Source organism: Octopus bimaculoides, chromosome 7, assembly GCF_046866305.1.
Source record: "Octopus bimaculoides isolate indiv1 chromosome 7, ASM4686630v1, whole genome shotgun sequence".
NCBI lineage: Eukaryota > Metazoa > Mollusca > Cephalopoda > Octopoda > Octopodidae > Octopus > Octopus bimaculoides.
The window spans coordinates 31,754,473-31,774,910 of NC_142934.1; the positions used below are offsets into that span (position 1 = coordinate 31,754,473).

The window sequence follows — 20,438 nt, forward strand, 5'->3', positions numbered from 1 at the left end:
ATCAGAGGATGCAAAGATTAATTAGAGTTCAGTTCAGTCCATTATCATTGAAGATTTGGATATGAGACATGTGTCTGCCAAGTTAGTGCCAAAACTGTTTTCAGCTGACCAAAAAGACACTCGGGTTTCAGTTGCACAAGATCTTGATTGTATCGAGAATGATGGAAACGTTTTGAAAACTTTGCATAGGCTTCTGAGCAGGTATCACCAAGCTTTTGGAAAAATTTGATGCAGATTCTCAGCTCAACTTTCTCTGTCATGGTCAATGCAACAATCACACACTACACACCTTCCTTCCAAGCACTACTGTAAACAGCAGAAGTGACCTAAAATGTTAAAACTTAGTGTGCATGCACGGCAGAGTTCATGGTCACTGTACTGTACCAAGCAGCTTAACTCTGCATGCTTTAGCTTCATTGCTATAGCAACAGTCCGGATACTTATTGATCAGACCACATACAGAAACCCAATGAACAAAAAATTATCTTGTTTTTGAAAAACGAAAAAAAATATATATATTGCGCAAAGGGATAAGAGCAACTGCTTGTATTTAAATAAAGTGTGACTCTTGATGAAAAGAATAAATGAAAGGCAATTAAAATATGTGTGCCCAATGGATTAATTTTGAATTCTCTTTCATACAACCATTTTGTCTGCATTTACACTTTCTTTAAATATGACACATGCACATATTAAATATTGTTTTCCAAAAACTACATCTGCATACACACACGTACGTGCACACACACCCACACATACATAGAGAGAGGGAGGGAGACACAGTTATTTCTCTTAGCTTATTTTTGCTTCATTTATGCAAATTACTTCAGCCATAAATGCGTCCTACTTCTGTTTGTATGTGTCTAATTATCTCGTTTGCTGAAGATAAAGTAGGGCAATTACTGTGCTGATGATGCCTATTGAAACAGAAACATGTAGATAACTGTCCTTAATGGCATGTCAATTTTGGAGAATTCTTGAGTTTATCTGCCCTTCTTAATTTGAGTTGGTACTAATTACAACCAAGTGATTGATCTATCTTCATCAGAAGTGGAGATAATTTCAACTGAGAATTTATCTCATATAATATTTGATATACTCTTATTCATTTTGTTGTTCAATTAGATGCTACTGTTCACACTGAGTTATTTTTCCTAGCTCATTTTTGCTTCATGTGTCCATGCACGCATGCGTGCATGTGTGTGTGTGTGTATATAAAACTTTAAAACTTTACAGCTACAATTAAATAAGAAGCAAAAACAAAAAAGAGAAAAAGAACTCAGAGAGGTGTGGCTGTGTGGTAAGAAGTTTGCTTCCCAACCACATGGTTCCAAGCTCAATTCCACTGCATGGCACCTTGGGCATGTGTCTCCTACTATAGCTTAGGGCTGACCAGTGTCTTGTGAGTGGATTTGGTAGACGGAAACTGAAAGAAGCCCATCTTACACGTATAAATATATGTATATATATATATATATATATATATATATATATATATATATATATATATATATATATATATATATATATATATATATATATATATATTTAATTATATGTATTTATTTTCTCTTAGTTAACAATTAACTCTGACAAAATAAATTGGTTAATAGTTACCAGGGTAGCAAAGTTCACAAAATAACTTTGGTGTAACTCTTGTTTATTAGGTAGAAACTCCCTGTTAATTTGAGGTATTTTGAATAAATATAAGATTAAATAAATGGAGTTATACGCATGTGTTAAATGATTTGTTTTATTTCCAACATATGTTTCGAAGATTACAATTGGTTCATTCCAAAAGAATGAGTAATGTTGAGAAAGATGTAATCTTCTCTTCAGGGAAATACATAAAAATCAACTCAACCATAAGACATTATTACTGAATGTGACAACTGCGAGTAGAGAAGAATGCTACATAGCTTATTTGAAAAAAACCGTTGGAAAATGCAAGGCTACGAGACAGTACATTGGACGTGGAAGGAAGAAAAGGGGGAAAAAAGAGAAAATTAGAATCTGGAGTGGAAAGTAAATAGAATAATTTTAAACCAGATTAAAATTGAGAGAAAATTATTTTAAGTGTAATGGAAATGTAAAAGGGAAATAATTGTGTATTATACTTGTAGTATTGACATATATCTATATATACACACACACACGATAAACGTGTAATAAAGGAAATGGTAATATTATTTATATAAGAAAATGATGCTTGTGTGTACTAGTGAGAGATCAATTGTTTAACAATATATAAAGGTGATGAATGCTCTGTTGATCTAAAGAGGGAGAGTGTCTTATTAAATGAAATGGAAATTAGAAGGGGAAAGTTAAAGAATTAATAGAGTTTAAAAAATTACTTGATTAACTCAACTGAAATTCTTCAAGGTAGTGCCCCAGCATGGCCACAAATTACTGAAACAAGTGATAAAAGATAAAGGAACTTTTCCAAAACAAATGTAGAAAAAAAATCCTTACAGGTTGTTCCAGAAATAAGTACAATTTCTGTGTGGGACAAATAGTTATTTTTCCTTATTTGGATGTAGCTAATAAAATTATGTGTTTAAAGGAAACACAGTTTTAGTGACCAAGGAAACATAGGTGGGTGATGGTTTGAAAATTTAGCCATTCACCAAAGGAGATTGGTTTTATGAAACTCAGTATTTTTTACACTGTGGCAGATGTCAGAAGTTATATGGTTTCAGGAACGTTGCAGATTATTCTTAGTGAACACAAATTGAACTTCAACACAATAGTAAGACATTTGAAGTTTAACATATTAACACATAGCTTAATCGTTCATATCACATTCTTCATATTAAGGTGGTAGGGAATCCACAAAGTTGAGTAGAAGTGAAATATAAATTACTCTATCAAACTGTGGCAGTGACAATGCACATGAGAAAGAAAAGAAAAACGAAAAAAAAACTAACCTGTTTTGGTAGATTTTTTGCAGATTCAGGGTTGACAATAGCTCCTTGATCTGCCATTAAATATGCTAAATGCTTTCTTCTATGTGTATCAACAATTGTATCTGTTAATGAGCCAGCTACATTAAAAGATATCTAGAAAGGAAAAGAACATTAAAATACACCAATAAAACTTGAAATTTTCATTTGAAAATTTAGATTTGTGAAGGGAGATATAATTTCATTTGGAACAATGTTGATTTACGTTAGGTAAAACAAGAGAGACAAAAATTAATGAAGTTAAATCTGAGAATATTAAGTAATGAAAATAGAGTTGGCACAGGATTCCATGACCTCTAAATGTCATGTGAAACCCTGGATTTAAATCAAGGAAGATCCTCTCCAAGGCACAGATCCTGGCAAGGTTTTTGTATTGAGGACCAGTAACTACTCTTGCATACAAATCTCTTCATTCCATGTTAGTAATATTGTCTAAAGGAATGGCAAGAGCTGATATAGCTTGGCATTACAGTATCCATGACAAGATTTGAACTTAGAATGTAAAGGTGTGTAACAAACACTGAAAAGTATTTTTCCAGTAACTCTGCTGGTTGTACCATTAAAGTTTTACTTGATGGAAAAGCTAGTCTTCATCAGAAATAACAAGTATATTTTGCTTCCACTCACCTCTATCAATTTGTCAACATCTTGAACATCTCCAGGGACATCAGATAAAGCATTGAAGATTTGAGCAGAATTGTCAAACGTTAACATTTCCTCTTCCTAGATAAATATACAAATGTACAACATACAAAAATTTTTCACCAATTCTTTTCTTCAAATCAAAACAATATTTGGTATTTTTATTGGAAGTCATTATATAAATATGTATATATGTCTTTTATTTTTCACAGGATTTGAACACAGAATGTAAAGACCTGGAAGGGGTCTGTTCAGTATCTTTCTGAGATGCTAACAATTATGCTATCTTGCTGCTGCTGTCACCACCACTGCAGCAGCAGCTGCAACAACAACCTTTTCTACTCTAGGTACAAGGCCCGAAATTTGGGGGGAGGGGATGAAAGGATGAAAGGCAAAGTTGGCTCTTGCGGAATTCGAACTCAGAATGTAAAGATGAACAAAATGCTGCTATGCATTTTGCCCGGTATACTGATGATTCTGCCAACTCACTGCCTTAATAATAATTATAATAATAATCCTTTAATTTTAACAATTTACATGTTAATACTTTCTTAAATTCACATCAAGAATACTAACAAAGTGATTACAAGACTAACAGACAAATTTGTGCATCTTTGATTTGAATATATTAATTTTACAACTACTTTTAAGAAAAGAGAAGTTTATTCTCTGTTATTCTCTGAAGTGAAAACTTTTAAAATCATTGGATAAAGTATAACATCTATTAACCCATCTGTTATAATATTTCTGCTGAAAATACAGAGCTTTTGTTTCAGTTAATTTTGAAAATAATGAAAAATTTATCAAAATAACTTTGTCCTTCTTAAGATGGTATTTGGAACATAAATTAATATGAAATTTATAAGGTTTTAATTTAGATCACTTTAACCCTTATATTACTATATATCAGTTGAAATACACTGCCTATGTTTCAATTAATTTTGAAAATAATGAAAAATTTAGTGAAATAACAGTCACATTATTGCTGGTGTTTGGAACATAAGTTGACATAGAATTTTGATGGAATTTTAATTTAAATCTTATTAAAACAGAAAATTTGTATCGTGTAACCAAGGGAAGTCCCAGACAGGTTGGTATCAAAAGGGTTAAGCAATCACAAATATTAACCCTTTGGCATTTAAACTGGCCATATCCAGCCAAAATAATTTCCCTGCTTTATCTTCAAACTGGCTAGATCTGGCTTCTGACACTTACCCTACAATATTATTCTTAAAATAAACAATCATATCATTGAAATCTCAAAGTAAAAGGTAATTCATGACTAATTCAAATTAATGTGAATAAATAAGCATTACATTTGACAGAGAAATCTGAATGCTACAGGGTTAATTTATGTAGGCACTTGACTACAAATTGGTGGCGGTGTGGGAGTGATAGATGTGGGGAAGGAAGAGGAGAAACAGTTAATTATAATGACCTCAGTGGTTAAGTTTGATGGATGAAAGACAAAGCCAACCTCAGTGGAATTAGAAATCAGAACTTAAAGGGTTTTACCTAAATATTATAAGAAATTGCGGCCTTCCCAATCCACTAACCTAAAAAATACATTGATATTGAACAGATGATAATTTACATTTAATGTCATCATCATCACCAACATCCTCATGATCATCATCATCTAAAATCTACTGAACAGCTAAATGTCAATTAATGAGTGGCTAGTAGTAGATAATGATATTCAGCTGTACTTGAAGTTTCTGCAGAGCCACTTGATTTGCTCAATCTGTTGATTTCCCTCAGTAAATCACCAACTACTGTCTCTATAAACATTTAATGTTTTAATGTTTTAAATATCTAGATGTCTAAAATAAAAAGAAAAAAAGGAGGGCTAAGAAAATGATTGACAATTCTTCAATCAGTTACCTCTATGTTAGAAGTTCATTCAATTTGAACTGACTATGGTTAATTAGTAAATGGTTCCTCCAAAAACCAACAAAAAAAAATTCTATGCAGTTGCTTGAATTGCTAGAAATAGTAGACAAATCTCCCTGAAATTGCACTCAACCATCTTAATTCTTTTGATATCAACTTACTTGAGACAATTTTTGGTTCAGTGATACAAACATCTTGTTTGAAGTAATATAAATTAAAACCTTCCACCAAATTTCCATGTTGTTTCAAATACCAACTTAATAATAATAAAGTTATTTTTCTAAATTATTTATTTTCAAAATTAACTGAAACAAAAACAGAGCATTTCAACAGAAATATGGCAATGAAGGGGTTAAAAATAGAAGACCATATATTTAGACATAGTCTCTCTAGGACTACACTGCACAATGTAGTGATAGAGAGACTATGTCTAAATAAAAATGTAAGTGACAGCTGGAAAACTTTCGGCCACAGGTCTACATGACTGGTACCAACTTGGAGGGAGCAGTAAGCTTCAATAAGAACAATTCTCTCCAATAACCATAAAAGAAAGTTGAAATTTTATTAAAAAAGATATTATCAAATCTAGAAAAATAAATGTAAAGCATTAACATATAAAAAGGTGTTCTGGTGAAAAATTGGGATGTTGGTTAGTGTTTTGGAATAATACTGACCTTCATTTTTAACATGCCCATAGTGACTTGGAAGAGCACAATGGAACCTTGATAGAAAAGTAAGTCCCAGATACGGAGAAGAACCTTCATATGTACCACACTAGCAAACAGCGTCAGGAACCAATGAAGGCTAATTAGAGAAAGCTCTGAAAAGTAGGGTACATGCAAGCCAAGTAATCAGTGGGGCTCATAGCAAATGAGTGGGGAGGAACAGGCAAAGGATAATTAAAACTACATACAAAATTGGAAATGATAAGAATAATAAATTATGTAATATATATATTTGGTTAGTAATGAGATATGGACTGTTAATGTTTAGCTACAGAAGAATTAGAGTAAATTGTATGAACATACATACATAAACAAAAAATTCCATTCAAATATATGCATTCATACTAACCTTTATCATCAAAGTATCACTTTTTAAGTTAAAATAAAGAATGAGGCAATTAAAAGAAATCCAATTTCTTTTCTTCAGACTATGAAACACATTTTCCTGTAATTCTTATACTGTGACAGATTGAATTTATATAGTAGTATGTCTCATAGAGTTGAGAGTAATGTAGCCCTCTACCACTATGACACATCCTGTTACACAAATATAAACATATGTGCAAACATACAAACATGTACATACACCTTAATCCCTGCAACAGCTTTTCTAGCCAACTGATTTCTTCAGTAAATTTCAATTACATGAAGACGCCAAACCAGTAAATAGTCTTCTGTAAATCTTTGATATACCTCATGTTGGTACACTATACCTATGTATGAAACTCAACATCTACCTCTATCATTGATATACCTCATGTTGGTGCACTACACCTGTAAATAAAACTAGACTGACCCCTATCAATGACATGGTGCACAACACCTTGAAACAATGCCCCTATCTCTATACTTGACATATCCCATGTTGGTGCACTATTCTTGTATGTGAAATTGCACTTCTACTTACTTCTATCATTGATATACATCATGTTCATGCACTACTCTTGTATTTGGAATTGTGCACTACAAAATATCAAATCTTATTTGAAATGAAAAACAAAAAACACCCAGACACGACACAAACCCAGCATTGCAGATGTTTCCAACTCTTGGTCTATCATTACACTGTCATCTCCATATAACTGTTTTAACAAAGGCCTATGCTCCTCTCAACTTACTTACCCTATGTCACCTTCTTTCACTTAACCACAACTAGCACAGAGCTTTCTGCTCTCATTTCCAAAGCTCTGGACAATAGTACTTTATGCTATGAGGTGGCCTTAATACTTCTGCTGTGGAGGGCGAATTTTCTTGAGTACACCAAGGCACCAGATATCTTGGTCCTTTGTCATCTCATCTGAGAGGTTTAGTGTCTGGAGGTTGTCCTTCAACACTTCGTCAAAAGGTAAATAAATCTTTCTCCCCTCAGAACCTGCATGACACAAATCTTCTTATCCAGTATTAATTTATAACAATTCAACATAATCTTTAACCATGCTAATCTGTGACCATTTCAAAAGTTTATCTCAGGAACCACTGACACACATCATCATCATTTAACATCTACTTTTTTTAATGCTTGCATGGGTGAGACAGAATTTATTTAGGCAGATTTTCTACACAGAATGCCCTTCCTGCCACCAACCCTCACCTGCTTCCAAGTTAGGTAATATTTACCTATGGAATAATGGAAACAAACAACAACACTTTACAATCATCACATGATGTCAAGACAAAGGCACACACACACACATGACAGGATTCTTTCAGTTCCCATTGAACAAATCTACTCACAAAGCTTTGGTCACCACATAGTTATAGTGGAAGACACTTGTCCAGGGTGTCATATAGTGGGACTGAACCAGAGGCTGCATAGTTGGGAAGTAAGCTTCTTACCAATCAGCCACACCTGCCTCTACACTAGCAACATTTATCCCATCAAACCTATACCTTTCCATTGACCCTGTTTTCCCATGAAAACTGAAGATAATCATTACCCATGCTAACCCATATACAACTAGGTTACCAGAAGACATTGTCTCCATAAAACACAGGTGTTACCATTTGTATTATAGTTGGTAAATATATAAACAGAGCAACTAAAGAATACTGCACCAAAACAACTCCTATAACAAACTATTGAACTAGTCTATAAGCTATCTCTTGTGATTATTTCATCATTAGTTTAGTAAGTATAGTAAAGGCTGTGTTTCATGGTAGACATCAGAATAAGACTATCCATAGTTATCTCTTGTTGCTTCATATAAAAACAAAAATAATACAAATCAATGATTAACATTGTTTTCCTTTCCGCATGACATATTTTTTACTAACTTTTTAATGTTCCATGCATTAAGTATATGAGTATTAATTTTTAATATAGCTTATAAGTCAATAGCATGGTCAATGATTACAGCAGACTTTCATATTCTGTTATGCACTTCATGCAGATTCACACAACAGTTAGTAATCCTTATTTCCTTGTGAACTAGCAACTTAGCAGGCAAAAATGCTTTAATATTAGAAGAGTATTTAGTAAGTATACTTACCTATGTCATGCTCTTTGAGGACAAGATCAGTGTTGGATAACAAGGTGATGAGCAATTGTCGTAAAACACGCTGATCAGCCTGGAAAGTGAAGTAATGTAATAATAAAATGATAACATACAAGCAGTATCCATGGATATTTCCAGTTATTGTGAAAATTATAAGATTATTAGAAATTTATAAAGAAACATGAAATGCATATTTTCTTTTGAAATTATAATTCTGATGTGTTTGATCCTGTAGATTGTATAAAGTTCATAGAACTGAAGGTGCAGTGTTAAATGAGAACATCTTTGAAAGCTATTTGCTTTGCTATACACTTGTCACCTCTTCTACCTTGAGAGTTGGTACCTAATATTTATATTTTTACATCAAAAATAAACAATATTAAGTATGGAAAAAAAAAACAAGGATATCTAGTATTATTCTATTATAGTATGATTATATTGATTTAACTCTTAATGCCAACTCACTTAAAAACACCCTAAAATGATCTTGATAAAAACCTATTAAAATTTCATACTAATTTATGTTTCTAACACCTGGCCTGAAATTTTGAGTGAGAGGGGCTAGTTGATTACTTAACTGGTACTTATTTCATTGACCCCAAAAAGATGGAAAGCAAAATCAATCTCAGTGGAATTTGAACTCAGAAAATAAAGACAGATGAAATGCCGCTAAATATTTTGTCTGGCATGCTAACTGTTCTGCTAACTGTTCTACTAAAGTAGTCAAAGATGAGAGAGCAGTGGTTTTCCTCTGGGCATCACATTATAATCTTTAAAGCAAGCTACTGAGGTTGTGACAAGAGTTTCTATATACAATTCCAATATTTTGAACCAATTGTTTGAAAACCCAAAGCGTTCTGTTACCAAAATTAAATGGGTCATGTCTATTAATATAGGTCAGCTTAGGTGCCACCAGAGATGAAAACAAATGATGACAATCACAGGTTAGAGTTTATGGTCCTGTATAGGTTCTACATTTGTGATCTTAAGCAAGATATTGACATCAAATTTTGGTACAAGGCCAGTCAGTTTGCGGGAGGGGTAAGTTGATTACATTGATACACACCCTTGTGCTCAACTGGTACTTATCTTATCGACCCCCAAAAGGATGAAATGGTTAAGTGGACCTCAGCAGAATTTGAACTCAGAACATAAAGATGGATAATATGCTGTTAAGCATTTTGCCCAGCATGCTAATGATTCTTCCAGCTTACCATCTTAACCTCAGGCTAGATATTAAACTCCATATACCTTGGCTAGAGTGATTAAGGGTAATACTTTGAGAATGTGAAAAAAAGGTAAAACTATCCCCTAATGCAGTCTGAATACAGAAAGGTAAGGCATTTAATCAGATCAAAGCTATGACCTTTACAGAAAACCACAACACCAATAACAGTAGCCAATGTGGATGTCTTTAAGTGATTGCCTGATCTACTAGAAATAGAAGTTAAATCTTCCTAAAATTACATACTACCTGGGTTTCTTATATGTAGGAAAATTACTTGATAGCCATAGTTTGACTTTAATTATAAGTCTACTCAGTCAGAGTTTACCAAGGGCTAAATAACAATGACAATAATAACTGTGTAGATATTAATAGTAATAAGATAAACAGACATACCTGTATCCCAATTAGTGTACTGGAATAATAAGATGCTGGGAGCAAATCTTCTATTATAGAACACAACATCCAAAATGTATCTTCCTCTTCCATAAACAGAAGCAAAGAAGCAGCAATCTGTCAACAGAAATTTTATCCTCAACTGGCTTTAAATTTTAGCAACAGATTTAGATATACATAAATACACAAACACACACACACACACATCATTTTACAAAGCTGTCATGGATTGGATGAGACTTTCCAGCACAATGTCTTGCAACTTGTCACAAAATAACAGAAAACTTCCCATCATTGTACTTGCATCGGCTTTCATGATTATCTAATGCCTCTGACACAAACTATTTTAGAACAAAGAACAGAAGCATTTTATTGTGTCTCAGGGGATTGTCTGCAGGACTAAAATGCTCCTTCTACCCTATATTTAATTTATATATAGATTTACTGCTCAGATTGGATGCAGTGAACAGAGTCTATGTCCCCTCTGTTTCTTCTTTTTTTGTCATTGTTTTTTGCAGATGAATACCTTTCCAATCGTCATCATCGTCATCATCGTTTAACGTCCGCCTTCCATGCTAGCATGGGTTGGACGATTTGACTGAAGACTGGTGAACCAGAAGGCTGTGCCGGGTTCCCATCTGATCTGGCAGAGTTTCTACAGCTGGATGCCCTTCCTAACGCCAACCACTCCAAGATTATAGTGGGTGCTTTTACGTGCCACCAGCACAAGGGCCAGTCAGGCGGTACTGGCAACGGCCACGCTCAAAATGGTGTTTTTTACGTGCCACCTGCACAGGAGCCAGTCCAGCGGGACTGGCAACGACCTCACTCGAATGATTTTTCACATGCCACCAGCATAAGTGCCAGTAAGGCGACGCTGGTAACGATCACGATCAAATGGTGCTATTTACGTGCCACTGGCACAGAAGCCAGACAGCTGCTCTGGCAATGATCACACTCGGACGGTGCTCTTAGCGATCCACTGGCACAGGTGCCAGTCATCGAATTTGGTTCAATCACGATTTCGATTTCACTTGCCTCAACAAGTCTTCGCAAACAGAGTTTAGTGTCCATTGAAGGAAAGGTATGCATAAGTGGGCTTGCTACACCCTGGGAGAGGCCTTGGATTATGGTCTCACTTGGCTTGCTGGATCATCTCACGCACTGCATATTTCCAAAGGTCTCGGTCACAAGTCATTGCCTTGGTGAGGCCTAATGTTCGAAGGTCGTGTTTCACCACCTCATCCCAGGTCTTCCTGGATCTACCTCTTCCACAGGTTCCCTCAACCCTCACCTTACTGACAGCGTCCCTGTACATGGCTCACACAGCTCTCACTAACCATTCATCTATACCTAGTTTCCTCATTGACCACCAGATAAGGGAACAGGGGACCCTGTCAAAGGCTTTCTCCATGTCAACAAAAGCCAGGTACAGAGGTTTATCTTTGGCTATGTATTTCTCCTGCAGCTGTCTTACCAGAAATATAGCATCAGCGGTGCTTTTCCCTGGCACAAACCCAAATTGCATCTCATCTAAACTGACTCTCTCCCTAATTAGTTGGGCTATGACCCTCTCCGTGACTTTCATTACCTGATCCAAGAACTTGATACCTCTGTAATTATTTGTATTTAAAACGTCACCTTTACCTTTGTAGCAGTTGACTATGGTGCTGCTACACCAGTCATTGGGTATGACTCTTTTGTGTATCACCTGATTAACTATACAGGTGACTAAGCTATAGCTGACACTGCCAGATATTTTGAGCATCTCTGCAGTGATTCCTGATGGACCGAGGGCTTTCCCTGTCTTCATACTCTTAATTGCATCAATTTACAGTAGTGAATGGCCAACATGGTTTTGGGTTCAGTTCCTTTGTGTGGCACCTTCAGTGTCTTTTACTATTGCTCCAGGCCACTAAAGTCTTATGATTGGATTTAGTCAATGGAAACTGAAAGACTACTACTATATATGCATATGTAGGTAGGTGCATGTATAAGCATGCATGTCTGTGTGTTTGTTTGCATGCACAATCACTTGTACAAAGATGCAGTGGCCAGTGTTGTTATCAGTTTCTCCTGCTGACAAATCATCCAGGTACTTTGTACCTTCAAAGTTATGCAGAATAAGCAATACTTCACTTGAAAATCAAGTAAGGTCAGCATTATGAAGGTCATCCAGCTATAAAATAATGCCACACATAACATTTGCTTGACATTTGAAAACTTGGGAAAATGGACATAAAAGGAATGAAATAGATGTACTTACCATACCCGTTCCTTGACAATACCCTACATCTGGATAGAGCCAAGCTAGACCTCGAAGAATCCGACGCAACCGTGGAATGCCTGTACTATTAATGTTACAGAAGCATGCATTGCTTGGCATCGTCCGCAGAAGGTCCTGACATGAAAAAGATATGAAACAAGAGAGGAGGTGTTGAGAGAGAGAGAGAGGGGGGGAGGAAGGGAATAAAGAGGATTTAGTAAATGTAAGAAATACATAATGTTGGTGCAAGTTTCATAAGTCTGGTTATGTTCACCAGTCTGTTTGAAGTTTATGAACCAGTTTCTATGCAACTGTAAGAAATTCTAAAAATAGCAACCAATGGAGCAGCACTTCTTTATAACAAGATCCTAACTAGGAATAGATTCAGTGAGAAATTAATCTATATGGAGAATTCTCTGCCTATCCATTATTCAAGAAGAACCAGGAAGTAGAAAGTAATTTGGCTTAATCTCCTCCATAATTTAGACATTACTACTAATATTGCTAGGAACATTTTATATTTTGTAAGGCACCATTTTCCAATCACACAAAATTATCCCAAACTTTTCATTGCACACAATGTTAAGGTTAGCCTTTCTTGCCTAGATAATATCACTTCCAGTATTACCTACCATAATTGAATATATTTGTCTGTACACTCAGTAATCCATCTGCAAATTCCAACTGAGAGGTCTAATGGAGGACTACATGCGACCCAACAGGTAGCATGCAGGTGATGGTGATAGTGATGGTTGTAAAGGTGGAAATGACAGATAAGTTAAAAGAAAAAGCAATTTGATATTTCTTTCTGAACAAAAACAAGAAAGGAGGAATAGGCAATAAAAAAAAGGCAACACAAAGATGTCAAAAAAGAGAGAAAGAAAAAAAATGAAACCTTTTCTATTTGTTTTGATGTCATCAAATGGTCATTGGAGCTTTCTTTGACAACTTCTTTATAAGACATATCTGATTTGTGTTTCTTTTCCAGAGCACCAGACACTCGCATCCAGATTTGAGGACGCAGTGAATGCGGGATCCCTTGTCGAATCATCTGTCGGAATTTCTCCGATCGAGGCAGGCGGTCTTCTACCTGTGGTGAAAATGTTAGACAGGATGGATTACTTTTACATCATGTAGGACAATACCTGGGTCCAGATATTGCCCTGAGATCTCAAAACATGTATGCATAAATAGAAAACTATCATTCACATTCAAGGAAACTTTATACTCTCTGATAAAACTCTGCAGCAGAGTTTGAAATAGCTATCACTATCTTATAGTGATGAAAAAGGTCATGGAATTGGGGAGCAAAAACATTAAAAAATAACTGAACTTTGGGGGAAAACAATTCTTCCAGAATTGTAATTCCCATTGCATGAAATGCAAGAATATTAAAAAATGAAGGAAATAACCACTCAATTCCTTCTCCATGAGACAATAATAACTATTCTGAAAGTCCACCAATTCCTCAAAGAATACTTGTAATCAGGTGATAGAGGTAGCATTCCAAGCGGCTTTGCTGGTTTACTAGTGGAGATAAGGGAAGAGTATGGACAGCTGAGTTGATATGGTAAACAACAGCTAAGAGAGGTAGTTATGGTTCATATTCTGTTGTTTTTATTGTTGCTTAATTCCAGGTAAAACCCTATCATCAAAAGTGTCTCTGCTGTGACTATCCACCATTTTTGTATGTCAAGAATAATACAGTCCAATGAATCCTTCCTATTTTAAGACAGCAGTGTTGATAAGAGGGAATTTGGCCAATATTTCTAGCTGGTAGAAAGATCATGCAGGGCCTCCCTTTAAGTTGTTAATGATCAAAGGCAATCCAGTCATGATTGCCCACCTTAATTTAGGTGATTAACGTAATTTGTCAACCAGTTTAACACTATTAACTGGTTCTTGGATACATTTAATAGAGTACCATCTGTTGTTGGTATTCAAACAAGGGCTTCAGTCAAAGGATAACTCACTTGCTTATTTTCACCAATCTCACAAGTCCAGTATAGGGCCATGAGCATTGCACATTCCTCTTTGATGAAGTAAATATAAAAAATATTTCAAACATAGGATAATGTACTTTTAGATGTACTATGTTACCATTCATTTTTAAAGACAGTGGGTGTGGTTTAAAGGTTATTTGGTTACCATAAATAGCAGATCAAGCTACCACATAATGGCACTCTTTTAGTAGTTACTGTAGGTGGTATAATTCAATTGTGATATCTATGTAGAACTGACTAAGAGTTCATTGGTCTGTAGTAGTGAATTCAATTTCGCCGCACTTGTGACAGCTCAACATATTACCAGACAAAGATTTATCTCTCACCCCACGGTAAACTGGAAACTGGTGATAAGCATTAGCTCTAAGCATCCTTGTCATTCAGAAAAAGATTAGGTTATAGCTCAAAATATCTATAGATCACATCTAGTTATCTGTGCTGTACACTACTATGCCCCTAGTCTAAGTATGTATTTCTCGATATAAACCTAGTCGTATATAAGTAACACAAGGTGGTTGGCAACTCTTCAGATAATTTGTAGCATTAAACTAAAGTCCTCCATGGCAGAACAGATTTTGTAGGCCCAACTTTCTCTATATAAAAAAAAGGTAAAAGTAAAGTTTCCTTCTCGAGTCATACTGTCTCATCAGGGCCAGTTCCCCAGTTACCATGGTGTATACATTTGAAATATTACTTAGACTAGGGGCATAGTAATGTACAGCACAGATAACTAGATGTGATCTATAGATATTTTGCTCTATAACCTAATATTACTCAAGAACACAACGCGTCGCCCAGCCCAGGAATCGAAACCACAATCTCATGATCATGAGTCCAACACCCTAACCTCTAAGCTACACACCTCCATTTGCTCTAGATACACTACTACACAAAGCAAAAGCATCCTGCAATGAACCAGCAACCCAATGAGACATTTACATATAAAAAAACTTTTTGTATTTATTCCATTCTCATCACTGTAATCAATTATCACAACATAATGGCAGACCAAACAGCAAAGAGTGGAATATCTCCATAGTTCTTCAACCAAATCAGTGTAGTAATTTCAAATTACCTTTGCATGCTACTTACTGTATTTAAAAATAAAAGTAGAAGAAATGAAGCATGAGTAATTTCATACCTTGTCCCAGGTCAAATCACCAACTTCATTATTGTGTGTAAATTCTAAATAAGCAGTCCACTTTAAACGGTGCTGTGGATCTTCAATGAAAGGTGTACTGAGTAGTTTGCTAGAATTCTCTTCGGGACCATCTGCAGCAATAGACAAACACAAGAAAATTAAACTATAAATACCTTTTACCATAAATCAGTATGTACATATACATACATACATACATACATACATATATATATATATATATATATATATATATATATATACACCGGAGTAAGCACATGAAATGTGCAACAAGGTGGAAAAAAGAGTACTCAAATACCAGAGGTAGAGTAATATGCTTTATTTAAAAGCAGCAGAAATATAACAAAAAACTGTTACTCTGAGTTTCACGTTCCCGTTCATCTGACTGTCCGATGAACGGGAACGTGAAACTCAGAGTAACAGTTTTTTGTTATATTTCTGCTGCTTTTAAATAAAGTATATATATATATATATATATATATATAGAAATGTGTTAGGAGAGAAATGTGTTCGCATGGATGATGGTACGCTTGCATTAAATGAGGATGCAAAGAAAGAGGTCTGGAGATGCCACTACGATAGATTGCTTAATAAAGAGAATGAATGGGAGAAAGAGAGCCTGCCGTATGTCGACCCAATAGAGGGACCAGCTATCCGAGTTGATAGTACCAGGGTAGATAAAGCAATTAAGAGTATGAAGACCGGGAAAGCCCCCGGCCCATCAGGAATCACTGCAGAGATGCTCAAAATATCTGGCAGTGTTGGCTATAGCCTAGTCACCCGTATTACGAACCAGGTGATACACGAAGGAGTCATACCCAATGACTGGTGTAGCAGCATCACAGTCAACTGCTACAAAGGTAAAGGGGACGCTTTAGATACAAATAATTACAGAGGCATCAAGCTGTTAGATCAGGTTATGAAAGTTACAGAGAGGGTCATAGCCCAACTAATTAGGGAGCGAATCAATTTAGATGAGATGCAGTTTGGGTTCGTGCCAGGTAAAAGCACTACTGATGCCTTATTTCTAGTGAGACAGTTGCAGGAGAAATACCTAGCTAAGGATAAACCTCTGTACCTGGCTTTCGTTGACATGGAGAAAGCCTTTGACAGGGTCCCCCGATCCCTTATCTGGTGGTCAATGAGGAAACTTGGGATAGAAGAATGGTTAGTGAGAGCTGTGCGAGCCATCTACAGAGATGCTGCCAGTAAGGTGAGGGTTGGAAATGAGTACAGCAATGAATTCCGGGTAGAGGTAGGGGTCCACCAAGGTTCCGTCCTCAGCCCCCTATTATTTACCATAGTCCTCCAGGCAATCACAGAGGAGTTCAAGACAGGTTGCCCCTGGGAGCTCCTCTATGCTGATGACCTTGCCCTAATTGCGGAGTCACTATCAGAACTAGAGGAGAAGTTTCAGGTGTGGAAGCAAGGTCTAGAATTGAAGGGCCTTAGAGTCAACCTAGCTAAAACCAAAATCCTAAGTGAAATCCAGTGAAACATGGGCTGTAACTGCTGAGGACATACGTAAGCTCGCAAGGAATGAAGCCAGTATGCTCCGTTGGATGTGTAATGTCAATGTGAATACCCGTCAGAGTGTAAGTATCTTGAGAGAAAAGCTGAACATTAGAAGCATCAGTTGTGGCGTGCAAGAGAGACGATTGCGCTGGTATGGACATGTGGTTAGAATGGAGGAGGATAGCTGCGTGAAAAAGTGCCACACCCTAACAGTTGAGGGAACCCGTAGAAGAGGTAGGCCCAGGAAGACCTGGGCTGAGGTGGTGAGGCAAGACCTTCGTACATTGGGCCTCACCGAGGCGATGACTACGGACCGAGACCTTTGGAAATGTGCTGTGCGTGAGAAGACCCGGCAAGCCAAGTAAGATTGTTGCCAGTGCCCCTGGACTGGTTCTTGTGCGGGTGGCACATGAGATGCACCATTTTGAGCGTGGCCGTTGCCAGTACCGCCTGACTGGCTCCTGTAGGATTTTCGAGCGAGATCGTTGCCAGTGCCCCTGGACTGGCTTGTGCGGGTGGCACATAAAAGACACCATTTCGAGCGTGGCCGTTTTCGTGCGGGTGACACGTAAAAGCACCCACTACACTCTCTGAGTGGTTGGCGTTAGGAAGGGCATCCAGTTGTAGAAACTCTGCCAAATCAGACTGGAGCCTGGTGTTGCCATCCGGTTTCACCAGTCCTCAGTCAAATCGTCCAACCCATGCTAGCATGGAAAGCGGACGTTAAACGATGATGATGATATATATATATATATATATATATTTGAAGAAAAGCAACAAAAATTCAATAGGTTGTAGCAGTACGTACATTTCGTACAAACTTCATTTATTCATGTAGTAAGAACACTACATAAAATGTGCAATGAAAATGTACTCTTCAGCTGCATAATGGAATTTCATTGACTTTCTAAAATGAAATTCCATTATGCAGCAGAAGAGTACATTTTCATTGCACATTTTATGTAGTGTTCTCACTACATGAATAAATGGAGCTTGTACGAAACGTACGTACTGCTATAACCTATTGAATTTTTGTTGCTTATATTCAAATTTTATTCACCAAATCTCTTGATTTTGTTTTTGGTTTTTACCCTACCAAATTCTGGTGCCTCAAACATTTTAAGTACCACATTTAATCTTTTGATTAAATCTATATTATTATATATATATATATATATATATATATATATATATATATATATATATATATATATATATATTTATATATATATTTCGTTTTTGGATTTGGTTTGCAAGACTCTTTATGTGAGTTCATGTGTTGAAGCATATTCTGTTGTGTCTGTTGAGTCATTTTCTTTTTGTACCTTATAATCTAACACACTCACCAGTAAAATTTCCACTTATTCCTTATTTTTATTTTCCTAAAATTTTCGTTGCATCTTGCAACCTTATCAATAGTCTTGCAACCTTTTCAATAGTCTTGACTCAACCTTTTCAAGAGTTAAGACTATTGAAAAGGTTGCAAGAAGCAACAAAAGTTTTAGGAAAATAAAAATAAGGAATAAGTGGAAATTTTACCGGTAAGTGTGTTAAATTATAAGGCACAAAAAGAAAATGACTCTCTCCAGACACAACAGAATCACACACACACACATATATTATAGTAAATGGATAGAGATACAATATCCAGGTGGGTACCATTCAATCACCAAGTGATAATCCAGGTTAAGGTTAACCACATCTAGTTCTAATGAAAGCTTGAGGTAAGCAATCCCACTGTGTTTTATCCGATGGGTAAATATTGGCTTCACTTCTCCGGATTATGAATATTTAACTGAGTTCCAATACAGTAACGATTAAGTGTATGTGGTAGGGCTTCTTTCAGTTTTCATCCAATAAATCACAAAAGCTTTGGTCAACCTCAGAGCTGTAGCAGACACTTGTTCATAGTGCCACGCAGTAGAAAACAATTTAGCCACACCTGCACCTATAGCATACCCACACAGAACAATTTCATCAAAAGTGACAATTTATCACAAACATTCATGCTTTCATTTTTGTTAACAAGGCACAGTACCTCAAATTATGAGAGAGAGAGAGAAAGAGAGAGGGGAGGGAGGGAGGGAAAGAGAGACAGACAGACAGACAGAGGGGTAAACAAAAACCGTGATGCTCATGCATCTCAGTGGTGTTAATGAGTAAAACCAGTTTCAACTGAAGAAAATCAAAACCATTTTACAGATGAAATCTAATGAGACTAGAATTATTGATTTCACTAATCTACAAGGTAAAGTTAGGAATTTGAAAACTATACTTGCCTTCTTCTTCAACTTTGAAACCAAATTCATCATAACGATAATCCAACTGGCCTTTGGCATCAACAGGCTAAAATGAGAAAATTACCAATGTTTCAAAAGACAGTCAATCACAGTGAATAGTGTCAACTGTGGAATTTTCCCACTTTTTTAAATGACACATATATTCATCGAACACACATACTCGTACACAATGTAGCTGCTTTGCTTGTTCACTGGTTGGCTGCAACTTGATATGGTGGAGATGACTCTTTCAAAGCACCAGGTGTTAAAACACCTGAAAGTCATAGTCATAGACAGGCGAGACAACTCACCCCAAGTTCCATTCAGGAGCGATGGACATCATTGTTTCACTATTTTTTGGCTTATCAACATTACATGCTTAAACTGAACAGGAGGCAAATTGAATAGCCTGTCCATGACTATATGCTGGTATGCCCAAATGATGCATACATAGGAATAAATTCAAATATGAATTAAAAGCAGTGCCAGTGTTGTTATCGAACACACATATCCAATGTATGAGCTTTGCTTGTTCATCAGTCAGCTGTGATTTGACATGGAGATGACTCTCTCAAAGCACTGGATGTTAAGACACCTGAAAGTCATAGTCATAGACAGGTGAGACAGCTCACTCCAAGTCCCATTCAGGAGCAATGGACATCGATGTTTCACCATTTTTGTGGCTTATCAACAACATGTAGCTGAACAAAACTGTCAAAACATCAATATCCATTGCTCCTGAGTGGGACTTGGGATGAGTTGTCTCACCTATCTATGACTTTCAGGTGTTTTAACACCCAGTGCTTTGAGAGAGTCATCACCACCACATCAAAGCACAGACGACTGGTGAACAAGCAAAACATGTACATTGTGTATA

General features: G+C 36.2%; 1 protein-coding gene across 4 annotated transcripts in view; it reads right to left on the minus strand.

The window, feature by feature from the left end:
- The window catches only part of LOC106878693 (small G protein signaling modulator 3 homolog), a 72,547-nt gene that overhangs the window by 46,003 nt on the left and 6,106 nt on the right, over positions 1-20,438 (minus strand). For all 4 annotated transcript variants that reach the window (XM_014927977.3, XM_014927976.3, XM_014927979.3 and 1 more), the window contains exons 3-11: positions 19,562-19,628; positions 15,750-15,880; positions 13,501-13,695; positions 12,606-12,740; positions 10,340-10,456; positions 8,713-8,791; positions 6,173-6,318; positions 3,591-3,686; positions 2,928-3,059 (exon numbers count right to left, since the gene is read on the minus strand). In XM_014927977.3, the coding sequence (XP_014783463.1) occupies positions 2,928-3,059; positions 3,591-3,686; positions 6,173-6,318; positions 8,713-8,791; positions 10,340-10,456; positions 12,606-12,740; positions 13,501-13,695; positions 15,750-15,880; positions 19,562-19,628 (1,098 nt within the window). The remainder of the gene's footprint in view (positions 1-2,927; positions 3,060-3,590; positions 3,687-6,172; positions 6,319-8,712; positions 8,792-10,339; positions 10,457-12,605; positions 12,741-13,500; positions 13,696-15,749; positions 15,881-19,561; positions 19,629-20,438) is intronic.